Below are 12,189 nucleotides of genomic sequence, written 5' to 3'. Positions count from 1 at the left end.
TCTCCTGCAAGGAAAGCCTGGCACAGCTGGACTTCTTCAGCCTGCAAGAGACTTAGGCTTAGGCTTGGCCCAACTGCAGCCTTCCAGTACCTGATGGCAACCTACAAGAAAGCTGGACAGGGACTTTTTATAAGGGCAGGCAGAGAGAGCACAAGGAAAGACTTTCCTGGAACAGAAGCTGTGCGTGCCCCACCCCTGACATTGTACGAGGCCAGGCTCGATGAAGCTCAGGACAAGTCGGTCTGGTACAAGGGGTCCCCAGGCACAGCATGGGGGTTGCAGCTATGTGGTCTTCCAGATCCCTTCCAAGCGAAAGCATGCCATGATTCTGTGATTCTGGGATACATCCCCTCCTCATCCTCTGGCAGAAAAAGAAACTTGGCACCAAGTTCCACATTGCAGACTATGTCTTTTGACAACCTGCTACTGTTTCAACAGAGAATGAAAAGAGATGACAATAGTGACACAATTTCTCTTTTCTACTTGACATTTCAATGCTCCGCTCCTGTCCACACTGGCAAAACTCAGAAGAGGCGATTCTTCCCTACGAAATGCTTTGTCACACCCAAAAAAGAAAGCCACAAGAATGGGAGAATGGTAAGAGCACTGTGCAGTCCGCATGGGCGGAGAAGCTTCCCCCGGAGCAGCTCTACAGGGAGGGCCTGCTGCTGGGGAGCAGCAGCTGCGGCAGTGTTTACACTGGAACCCGGCTCGCTGACAGCACCCCAGTAAGAGACGGGGCTGGCTCAGAGTGGGGAGGGGGACGACGGGAGGCGAGGTGAGCCCACCGCTCGCCTTGACTTGCAGGTGGCCATCAAGTGAGTGGGCTGGGATTGTATCGGGGAGTGGGCGCAGCTGGTGAGTGAGCGGGAGCAGCAGGAGCAGCCAGCGGGGCGTGCTAGGCAGGGCGAAGGCCAGGCCCAGCAAGGGGGGTGGCAGCCAGGACACTGCAAGGGGAGCAAGCGTGGAGGGAGCGTGGAGGAGCAGGGAGGGTGTGTGGAGGGAGTGTGGAGGGAGCGGGGGCTGCACAGCATCCCAGGCAGTGACGAGCTGCAGTGAGGCCGGGCAGGGGGTGCTGAAGTCATGGCGCAGCATCAGCCCTGCTGATGGCATTGCGGTCCCTCCACAGAACAACGGCTTCCTAGTGCCCCTGGAGCTGGTGCTCAACTGGATGGTGTCGTGCCCTGGCTTCTGTGGCCTCCGGTGGCTCCTGGAGTGGTTCAAGCTGCCCGATGACTTTGCGCTGGTCATGGAGTGTCTGGAGCACTGCCAGGACCTGTGGCATGTGTTGGAGGTGGGTGGGTCCCTGCCAGAGCCCGTGGCATGGGGGCTGTTCCACCAGGTGCTGCAGGCCACACGGCACTGCACCAGCTGTGACATCCTGCACCATGACATCAATGCTGAGAACATCCCTGTCGACCTTGGCACTGGCGAGGCGAAGCTCATCGACTTCGCTGTGACACCATCCCCCAGGACACCTTCTACACCTGGATGGCAGGTGAGCCCAAAGCCAGGGTCCCTCGGGCAGCAGAGGTTCTCCCCTTTCCTGGCACAGGGGGAAAACAGAGGGAGGAAGGGAGGGGGAATTCTTCTTCAGCCAGCTGCAGGACCATCATGGTACTTAGCCCTCCCCCTTCCCCAAGCAGTGCTGCACCCTTGTGGACACAGCGCAGTACTGCAACCCCCACCTGATCAGTGCTGCCACCTTGTAGAGAAAGACTGGTACAGCATGCCCTTCCCACAGTAGTGCTTCCCCCGTGTGGACACAGCATGGTACTGCAGCCACCCCCTCCTCAGGAGTGATGCCCTCTTATGGACACAGATGGGTACTGCAGCTCTCCCTCCTCTGAGCAGTGCTGCCCCATTGTGGACATAGCCCAGTACTGTACCCTCCCCACTGTTCAGTGCTGTCCCCTTGTGGACAAAACCCAGCAATGCAGGACCCTCCTTCCAAAGCAGTGGTGCCCAGTTTTGGATACAGACTGTAACTGCAGCCTTCCCCTCAAGCAGTTCTGCCCCTTGTGAACACTGCATGGTACTGCAGCTCCCCTCCCCAAGCCATGTTAGACCCCTGGTGGGCACAGCATGGTACTGCAGCCCCCTGCTTCTGAACAGTGCTGCCCCCTTATGGACACAACATGGAACTGCAGTCCCCCCCTTCCCTGAGCAGTGCTTCCCCATTGTGAATACAGCATGGTACTGCTGCCCCCACCTTGTGAGAAGTGATGCCCTCATGTGGACACGTACTGGTACTGCAGCCTCCCCCTACTCTGAGCAGTACTACCCGCTTGTAAACAAAGCCTATTACTGCAGCCTCCCCCCAGTTCAGTGCTGCCCCTGTGTGGACAAAACCCAGTACTTCAGCACCCCCCTCCTCCAAGTAGTGGTGCCCAAATTTGGACACAGACTGGTACTGCAGCCTTCCGCCCAAGCAGTGCTGCCACTCTGTGGACATATTGTGGTACTCTAGCCCCCTCCTTGAGCACTGCTGTGCTGTTGTGCACACAGCATGGTATTGCACCCCTACCACCCGAACACTGCTGCCCCCTTCTAGACAAAACTCTGTACTGCAGGCTTCCCCCTGAGCAGCGCCACACCATTTGTGAACAAAGCATGGTACTGCAGTCCCAGTCCCAAGTGGTTCTGATGCTTTGTAGACACGGCATGATACTCCAGCACCCCCCTCCCACCCCTCCTTGAGGAGTGCTACCCCCCAGTGGACACACCCACGGGGCTTTCTCTCTCGAGGTTTCAGAGGGTGCTGACTCCTTCTATCCTAAACTCCTGGCTGCACGTTGCTCTCTTCCTTTACCCATTGCCCGAGGTACTAGGAAGTTACAGCCTTCCTGACCCACCTGCCCTACATTCCCTCTTGAACCTGGCATCTCCCTCACAGTTCAGATTTTCACACTTATGCAGACCCTTGTCTGTTTCAGGAGCCAAGCTGTCTGGGTCCGGTAACAAACCTGCTGCCTAAAGTAAGTAGAAACATTACGACCCATTTCACAGACCTAAACACTCATCCCTTCACCCATCAAATGATTTGTAAAGACATTAGCACACATCTTTGCTCTCACATTGATGTTTCCTGTGCTGGTAACAATCTTTGAAGCCCAGCCTTCACCCTGACCTCTCTGCTGTTGTAGTTCCATGGGCAGAGGTTGTCGTCTCTTCCCCCTTCCATGGGCAGGCCACTGTTCTGCCATCTCCAGGACAGCAGGGCCCCACCCCACATCACTGTGCCCTGTGAAGACAAAATCATCATTCCAAATGTCCCCATTCTTCGTTCTTCCCAGGAATTTGGCTCTGCCAGTGGGCTTTGCTGCTCATTGCCACAGGAAGAAGGAAACGCCTGCGACACTGTGGGGCCCCATGGAACCAAACATCCATTGTGACACCGCAGAACATCACTGAACCAAGAGTCCATGGTGACACAACAAGGCTTTGTGGAACCAAGGAGTACAAAGGACTAAAACAGATCTTGCATGGCTCTGCCTTGGGAATATAAATCTCCATGATGACATCTTGACACACACTTGAGAGGGGTGTCTGTTTGTAGTGGGGAAACTCAGGAGTTTTAGATTGCTTTAAAAAGAGTAAAGGAAGAAAACCCCTGTTTGCTTGAGTGCAGCCAGTTCTCCAACCAAAGCAGGTCCCAGTTGAGTTAGGACAGACAGGATAGGATTGGGCTAGGTTGGAGCAAGGTTGGAGCAAGGTTGTCCACACTGGATCAGACCTCAAAGAACAGCTTCTCTGAGCAGGCCAGATCTCCTGAGAAGAGACCCTGGATCAGTATCATTCACAGAACTCTGCAATCAACTCTGCTCTAAAGAGAAACAGTGATAAAAGACATGCTCTAAAATAGGAACACTTATTTCTGAGAAGCTCTTTGAAATATTTCTCCATAACTGTAGAAAAAACTTTCTAATAAACTTCACCAGAGCAGAGGGAAATCAAGGCAGAGCCATGGTTTTGTCAGGACTTGCTTTATCCCAATGAGCCTGGTGGTGCATTTGGTGTTGAGCCCTTGTACCTCAGGGCCTGAGAGGAGTCGAAGTCAGAAGAAAAACCCAAATGCCTCAAAGCATAAATGGGGCCCACTGAGGTCCATCCCCACCACAGGTTCCTCATGGGCTCCTTCGGAGAGAGAATTGGAGGCCATGATTGCCCAAAAACCTCTCAGAGAGCCAGAGAGGAAAAGAAAAAGGAAAGTGCCTTAAAAAAACTGAAGTACCTTGAAGCATTAATAAGCCCACTGAGTATTATTACTGACAAAGGCTCTCAAAGGACTAATTAAAGCAGTTAATTGGAGGCCATGATTGCACAAAGCGCTCAGTGACTGCAAGGCAAAAGCAAAATCCATAAAAAGAACCTGCAGTCCCTGGGAGCATGAAGGATCCCCCAGGGCCATTCCTGACCAAGGCTCCCCAGGGACTCGTCCTAGCAGGTCCATGAAGCCACTGGGATGTGGGGGGCACACTGAGGGCAGAACAAGGGGTGACAGTGCCCAGCCTTGCTGGGGCTGTGCCAGGAGGCCCCAGTGGCTCAGGACAAGGTGTCTCCTCACAGCCCTTGGTGACACAGACCCTGCTGTGCCCCAGGGCACCAAGACTTGGCTTCTCTTTGTCCCCACCTGTCATCTCTTCCTCCAGTTCTCTGCTCTGATTGAGGCTTGGGGACACTTTCGCAGTTGTGTACCTCAGTGGGACCCATTAAAACTTGAAGAAACTTTGGAGTTTGATTCTCACTTGGAGCTCTTGAGAGGTTTCTTCATCTCCCTCTCAGGGACTGATGTTCAGGGCCTCAGCACAAAGCCCAAGAGGGTCATTAAAAGTCCTTGTGCTGTGTCATTGCTGATGAGCTGGGCCAGGCTCCTGGCATAGAGGCAGCTCCTGGCAAGGGCAGCATTGCAGAGAGACAGCTCTGCCCAGAAGCAGCTCCTGTGCACAGCCCAGCAGGGCTGGGGCTCTGCCTTCAGCTACCCCATGCACAGCACAGAGGCACAGAGGAGTTAAACTCAGCCTGGGCTGGGGCCACAGAGCAGAGCTCACTGAGGGCTCACTAGAGCAGAAATCCTCACAGTGTTTGAAACAGTCACTCTCTGGCTGTGGGAAGGTAAGCTGCAGTTTCTGCAGGGTTCTCCTGAAGCTGGCACATGCCACAGCTTTCAGGACCTTCCAGGAGGACTCTCAGAGCTGCTGCAGTGCAGGGGATGTGGCCCTGGGCAGGGCTGGGTTTCCCTGCTGCAGCACCCAAGGCACAGCCCCAGGCAGCTCCCTGTGTCCAGGCTCTGCTGCAGGGCTGAGCAGCCGGGGCTGCAGCCAGGGGTGCCCAGGGCTGTCCTGCAGAGCAGGGTCCTGCAGCCCAGGGCTCTGTGCTGGGGCAGGGACTCTCCTGGCTGCCAGGGGCAGCTCTCAGCCAGCCTGGGGAGCTACTCCCAGCACTGGGGAGAAGCTGTGGGGACAAGGAGCGACCCTGAGCAGGGCAGGTGCTGCTGCTGGGAGGCGCTGGGTGGGGCAGGGCTGCTCCCAGCTCCAGACCAGCCTGGGCACAGCTCCAGAGAACACTTCCCAAAAGAAGGTGAGCCTGGTATTGCTGTAAAGATCAGGAGAATTCTTGAGAGTGTTTTCAATTTCCTACTTGGAGAAGGATAGAGAAACTGGGGTGATGACAAAGAGATTTTTGCTTTTTATGCACTTTTCATATATTCATAACTCTGTAAAATGCTATTACATAGTTATAAAATTATAATTCTTAATTGACTCCATTAAACTTTTAATTAATTCTATTAAACTACTATTATATACTTATACAACTATAATCTTTAATTGACTCTAGTTAATTTCCTAGCCTTTCTCTTAGATTTTAGAACAATAAGCTGACCTTCTAAATACATTCCTGAAATAATGTATAGTCTTATTATCAGGAAGAGGACTTACAAGAAGAACGGTTTTTTGATTTTTTGATTTTTTTTTTAACCAGAATGTGAGCAGTCATAAAAAAATTTGGGCAAAGAAGCCTTTGGACCTACTCCAGTGTGTTGACCCAGGGGTGTGTAACTGGAGAAAACTAATCTCCTATTGGATATTCCTGTTAAATATCCTAATTAATCAACATTAATACATTGTTGTAATTGGGGGCCGGGTGTTCTCCATCCCCACTGGGACACCTGGAAGGTTCCAATAAAGATCTGGTTTTTACTTTACCATTCTAACACTCTTGCAAGGGTTTTTTTCTCTTCTGATTATAGACAACAGAAGGATGAGAGAAGCAAATCAGGAATTGTAATCCCAGAATCAAAGAACATTCTGAGTTGAAAGGGACACACAGGATCACCAAAGTAGTGTTTGAACATTGACAGAGACTCCAGATCTTTAACTTTGGGTGGTCAGTGTCTCTGCTGGGAGCCTCCCAAAGGGCCTTCAGCCACTCCCCAGCCCTAGGCAGCACCAGCGTCCCCTTTGCAGGGCCCAGCAGGGCTCTCCTGAGCTGCCCTTGCCTACCTGCAGATAGACCCTGCCCCAGCAGGGCCCTGCAGACAGGCAGGTTTCTGTAGGGACAGGCGAGAGCACACAGGGTGGGATGGGCTCTGTGAGCCTGGCAGGGCTCTCAGGAGGGAAATGTCCAGGCCCAGGGAGATGCCCGGGGAAGGAGAGGGGGCTGGACAGAGCAATGCTGGGGGCAGGAGGGCACTGTTGGTGTGTGGGAGGTGCCGTGCACAGCTGGGTACGGGAACACTGCCCTGAGTGCTCGGCTGTCTCTGCCCTGCCCTCCCAGGCACAGCACCACAACATCTTCTCTTGTTCCTGCACTCCTCTGATATTGTCATTGTAAACTGCTGCTCTCAGGGAGACTCTGGGATTTCAGCACTGAGTCAGGCACTGCCCTTGGGATTCCTGCCAGGCAGGAGTGTCCATGGGAATGGGGTGTCCAAGCTTCCCTGTGACCTGTGGGGCTGAGAGCAAAGCAGTCCATGGGAAAGGGGAATGAGCTGAGCTCCGTCCCTGAGATCCCATCATGGACACACCTGGGGGTCTCCTTGCTGTGTCCTTCCAAGCTCTGAGCTGCCCTCCTGGGTGCAAATCTGTGCCGAAGCCTCTTGGAGTTCCCTGAGTGTCCCAGGGGGAAGTGCAGAGATGCCACAGCTGAGGAAATGCTGCTTTATTTGCCAAGGGAACGGTGAGTGTCCTTGGCAGAAGGGGGTGCTGAGACCTTGCTCAGAGACCTTTAGAGAGGGTGAGACATTCTGGGATCGCTCTGCTCTGGGCAGGGTCTGGTTTATAACAGGGTGACACAGGAGTGTGACTGTGCTCTGATTCCAGCCAAAGGGGGAAACCCAGGGCAGTTGGGAACAAGCCAATCCAACCTCTCACCTTGCCCTAAGCCACAGGGAATTCCTTGTCTCTCACATCATGCAGGAACAAACTCTGAGTGCAGAAAAAATGCTGGGGATTTCTGTCCTCGGAGAAGCAGCAATTTTGTGTGAGTAGGAAAACAAATCCTAGAACCAACTCCTGCCATACTTTGGACTTGGGAGTGCAAAATCTACCAAGACCTTCTGCATTAGGAGTTATTCCACCGACAAATCCCAGATATCCAGCCTTGTCCCTCTGTCACACAGCCACAAACCCTGGGCAGCAGAGCAGGGATGGCTCCTTGAGAGCCACCATGCACAGGCCTGGCTCCTCCTGGCACTCTCAAACAGCACAACTGGAGCTCAGTCAGGGACCTGGGTGAAGGTTTTCCCAGAGCAGAAACAAGAGTAGGTGAATCACAGTGGGAAAATCTACAGGGAATGGCCCAGATTTGGGTTCAATCAGCCTCTGCTCACTTGTCACAATCCTTTATCCATGAACAGGTCCCCATGGCCAGAGAAAGCAAATGTCCAACAGCAGTTCCATCAGCCACTTCCTCCTGCTGGCACTGGCAGACACGCGGCAGCTGCAGCTCCTGCACTTCTGCCTCTTCCTGGGCATCTCCCTGGCTGCCCTCCTGGCCAACGGCCTCATCATCAGCGCTGTAGCCTGCGGCCACCACCTGCACACCCCCATGTTCTTCTTCCTGCTCAACCTGGCCCTCACTGACCTGGGCTGCATCTGCACCACTGTGCCCAAAGCCATGCACAATTCCCTCTGGGACACCAGGAACATCTCCTTTGCAGGATGTGCAGCTCAGTTTTTCTGCTTGCTTTTCTTTATATCAGCAGACTGCTATCTCCTGACCATCATGTGCTACGACCGCTACGTGTCCATCTGCAAACCCCTGCACTATGGGACCCTCCTGGGCAGCAGAGCTTGTGCCCGCATGGCAGCAGCTGCCTGGGCTGGTGGCTTTCTTAATGCTCTGCTGCACACAGGCAATACATTTTCCCTGCCCCTGTGTAAGGGCAATGCCCTGGGCCAGTTCTTCTGTGAAATCCCCCAGATCCTCAAGCTCTCCTGCTCCAAATCCTACCTCAGGGAACTTGGGCTTCTTGCTGTTAGTGCCTGTTTGGTATTTGGTTGTTTTGTGTTCATTGTTTTTTCCTACGTGCAGATCTTCAGGGCTGTGCTGAGGATTCCCTCTGAGCAGGGACGGCACAAAGCTTTTTCCACCTGCCTCCCTCACCTGGCTGTGGTCTCTCTGTTCATCAGCACTGGTGCATTTACCTACCTGAAGCCCCCCTCCGTCTCCTCCACATCCCTGAATCTGGCCCTGTCAGTTCTGTACTCGGTGGTGCCTCCAGCCCTAAACCCCCTCATCTACAGCCTGAGAAACCAGGAGCTCAAGACTTCAGTATGGACACTGATGACTGGGTGCTTTCATGAATATTAAACTGCTAGCCAATTGCTGAAAACCACTTGTAATAAAACTCATCTTTGATACTCCTTCTTGGTTTGGTTGTGGGGTTATTTTTCCTTCATTTTAGTTTTATCATATTGTCCATAAAAAAAGCCACTCTGTTTTTCATTGATCATTATGTTTCTCCATCTTATCTGTGGCCACAAAATGTGTCAATAAAGGGTTGCAGTCTTTGTAGCTTTAAACACACTGAAGGATTTCTCTCCTAGTAAAGTTTCGCTGGAGATGCCCCTTTTGTTCCCTTCTCTGGAGCTGCAGCAGCAATGTCTGTGTGCAGAGCTGAAGCAGATCAGTGCTGGCACAGCAGCTGTGCCCAGCAGCAGCAGCACTTGGTGTTGCCAGTGCTGTTCCTGTGCCACTGCCCTGCTGCCCTCCTGCCCCTCATGTTGCTGCAGGGCCTGAGTGCTCTTGGGGCTGGGCACAGCCCTGGGGGTGGCAGTGCCAGGGCTGCAGCAGGGACAGGCCATGGGCACTGCTGGGGCAGCACTGATGCCTCAGGGCAGGGCCTGGGGGCTCCAGGCTCCTTGGACAGGCTCTCTCCACAACACTTGGTCAGGCCAATGCTGAGCAGAGAGAACCCCTGTGAGCAGCCTCAGGCTGGCCGTGGGCTGGCTGGGGACAAACAGCATGGCTGGTGCTCTGTAAGGTCCCTGCAAGGGGGAGACCCTGGCAAGGAGCAGCAGAGCAGGGGCTGATCCATCCCCACTGTGCTGGACACCCCAGGGCAGCATCCCAGAGTGTCCTCATGCACCTGCCAACAACATCCCCCCTCTGCAGCCCTGGCCTCTCCTCAGCTCACACAGATGCTGCATCCTTGCAGGCACAGACACGGCAGCACTGGCTCAGGAGCCCCTGTTTGCACTGCACAGAGCAGGCGTCAGCACCCCCATGGTGCTGCTGTGGGGAGATGGAGCTGAGTGAGCACAAATGCCATCAGCCCCTGGGGCCAGCAAGGGCTGGGGGATGGCAGGGAAATCACTCAGGTTTGTTTTGGCCTCTGTAGTCAGCCACAAAGTTTGTTCCCATGAGCTGTGAGTTTCCTGTCCCACTGTAGACGTTGTTGTTCAGAGTTAGGAATGTCTGGCAGCCACCCCCAAACTGTTGTGAGCATTTCACTATCTTCACCTTTACTTTCTTTCCTCATTCTTGATCCATATTTCTATGTGTTTCCCAGTCGCGTCCCCTCCCCTGCTAACAGCCCATCTCTGTTGCCCCTTTCTTCTTTAGCCCCACTCCCCATTTCAGTTTTTAAATTGGCAATACAGGAACATCCCTTGGGGAGCAGGATCATCCTACAAGTGCTTCAGGAATTGTCTGCAGCGTCCTGCAGTGCCTCGTGCTGCTCCCTTGACAGAGGCACCACAGCCCAGGGGGGCACATCTGGGCTGCTGTGTCTGGGTGTGGGGCTCCCTGTTCTGGGCGGTGAGGAGGGGTTGGAGAGGCTCTGCAGGACTGACAGGATGGGCTTTGAGGGCTGAGGAGAAGCTGAGGGACCTGGGCTGCTGGAGCTTCTGAAGAGGAGGCCCAGGGCTCATCCTGCAACTTCTCCAGGGGTGGTTTCAGAGAATCATAAAATCACCCAGGCTGGAAAAGACCTTGGAAATCATCAAGTCCAACCTGTGCCCTAACACCGCCTTGTCTCCCTCAGTCTCCTCCTCTCCAAGATAAACAACCCCAGATCCCTCAACCACTCCTCACAGGACTTGTGTTCCAGACCCCTCACTAGCCTTGTTGCCCTTCTCTGGACATGCTCTAGCCCCTCCATGTCCTTCCTTAATTTGGGGCCTAGAACTGGACACAGCACTCTCAGTGATGAACAACCAGTGCTGAGCACAGGGGAAGAATCACTGCCCTGCTCCTGTTGGCCACACCATTCCTGATCCAGGCCAGGAGCCTTTGGCCTTCTTGGCCACCTGGACACTCTGCTGGCTTATGTCCAGCCTGCTGTCCATCAGTGCCTCCAGGTCTCTTTCTGCCTAGCCACTGTCCAGCCACTCTGTCCCCAGCCTGGAGCACTGCAGGGGTTGTTGTGGCCAAAGTGCAGGGCCTGGCACTTGGTCTTGTTAAACCTCATGTTGCTGGATTTGGGCCCTGGATCCTGCCTGTCCAGATCCCTCTGCAGAGCCTTCCTACTTTGCAGCAGATGACATCTCACACCCAGCATGGTGTCACCACGGTCTTACGAGGCCCTAGAATGTCACAATGATCTCCATGATTCCATGAGTCCTCCCTTTGTCACAGTGTCTCTTTGGTTCCTTGGGACTCCTTTGTGTCACAGAGTCCCTTGGATCCTTGGTCTCACAGTGTCACAATGGCCTCTTGGTCCCAAGGGGCATCATGGTGTCAGACTTGTTTCCTTCATTCTATGAGTCCCTGAGGAGCAGCACAGGCCCCTTGTTTCCATGGGACCCTGCAGTGTCACAGTGGCCCCATCATTACACATGGTTCTCCTCTGTCACTATGCTCTGCATGGTCCCACAAGGCCCTGCAGTGTCACAGTGGCCTCATGGTTCCATGAGGCCTCCGAGTGCCACCATGAATTCCTTGGTGCTGCAGTGCCACAATGGAGCCCTGGTTACACAAGATCCTGCAGTGTCAGGAGGGACCCTTGGTTCCATGGGGCACCACAGTGTCACAATGGTTCCCTCAGTTAAAAGAGTCCTTACAGTGGAACAATGGCCCCTTGATTCCATCGTCCCCAGGCTCTCACAAGGCTCTCCTTGGTCCCACAGTGTCACAATGGCCCCTTGGTTCCACCATGCCCTGCAGTGTCACAGTGGCCTCTGTGGTTCCAGGAGGACCCAGAGTGTCACAATGCACTCCTTGCTTCCATGTAGCCCCACAGTGTCAGTGGCTCTGTGGTGCCATGTTGTACACGGTGTCACTCTGGTCCTCTCAGTTTCACAAGGCCCCGCAGTGTCACAATGGCCCCTTGCTTTCCCAGGACCCTGCAGTATCACAATCATCACAGAATCACCCAGGCTGGAAAAGACCTTTGAGAGCATCAAGTCCAACCTGTGACCCAACACCACCTTGTCACCCAGACCATGGCACTCAGTACCATATTTGGTCTATCCTGAAACAACTCCAGGTACAGTGACACACCCACATCTCTGGGCAGTCTAATGCAATGCCCAATCACCATCTTTGTAAAGAATATTTCCTGATGTCCAGCCTAAACCTCCCCTGGTGCAGCCTAAGGCTGGGACCTCCTGTCCTGTTTCTGTTCCTTGCGAAAAGAGCCTGAGTCCCATCTGGCTGCACTCTCCAGTCAGGGAGTTGTAGAGAGTGATGAGGTCTCCCCTGAGCCTCCTCTCCTCCAGGATAAACAACCGCGGCTCTCTCAGC

General features: G+C 53.9%; 1 protein-coding gene across 1 annotated transcript; it reads left to right on the top strand.

Annotated features, from left to right (window-relative positions):
- Positions 1–5,440: 5,440 nt before the first annotated feature.
- Positions 5,441–8,814, top strand: LOC306816713 (olfactory receptor 14A16-like; the record flags this gene model as incomplete). The annotated part of the gene is made up of 2 exons (XM_079333145.1): positions 5,441–5,580; positions 7,859–8,814. Exon 2 carries the CDS (start codon positions 7,882–7,884, stop codon positions 8,812–8,814), a length of 933 nt encoding a protein of 310 aa, XP_079189271.1. The 5' UTR covers positions 5,441–5,580; positions 7,859–7,881.
- Between the last annotated feature and the right edge of the window lie 3,375 nt (positions 8,815–12,189).

The sequence above is a fragment of the Erithacus rubecula genome, assembly GCF_903797595.1.
Source record: "Erithacus rubecula genome assembly, contig: scaffold_834_arrow_ctg1, whole genome shotgun sequence".
NCBI lineage: Eukaryota > Metazoa > Chordata > Aves > Passeriformes > Muscicapidae > Erithacus > Erithacus rubecula.
Note: the sequence above shows the minus strand (reverse complement) of the source record. Positions and strands in the feature narration are given on the sequence as shown.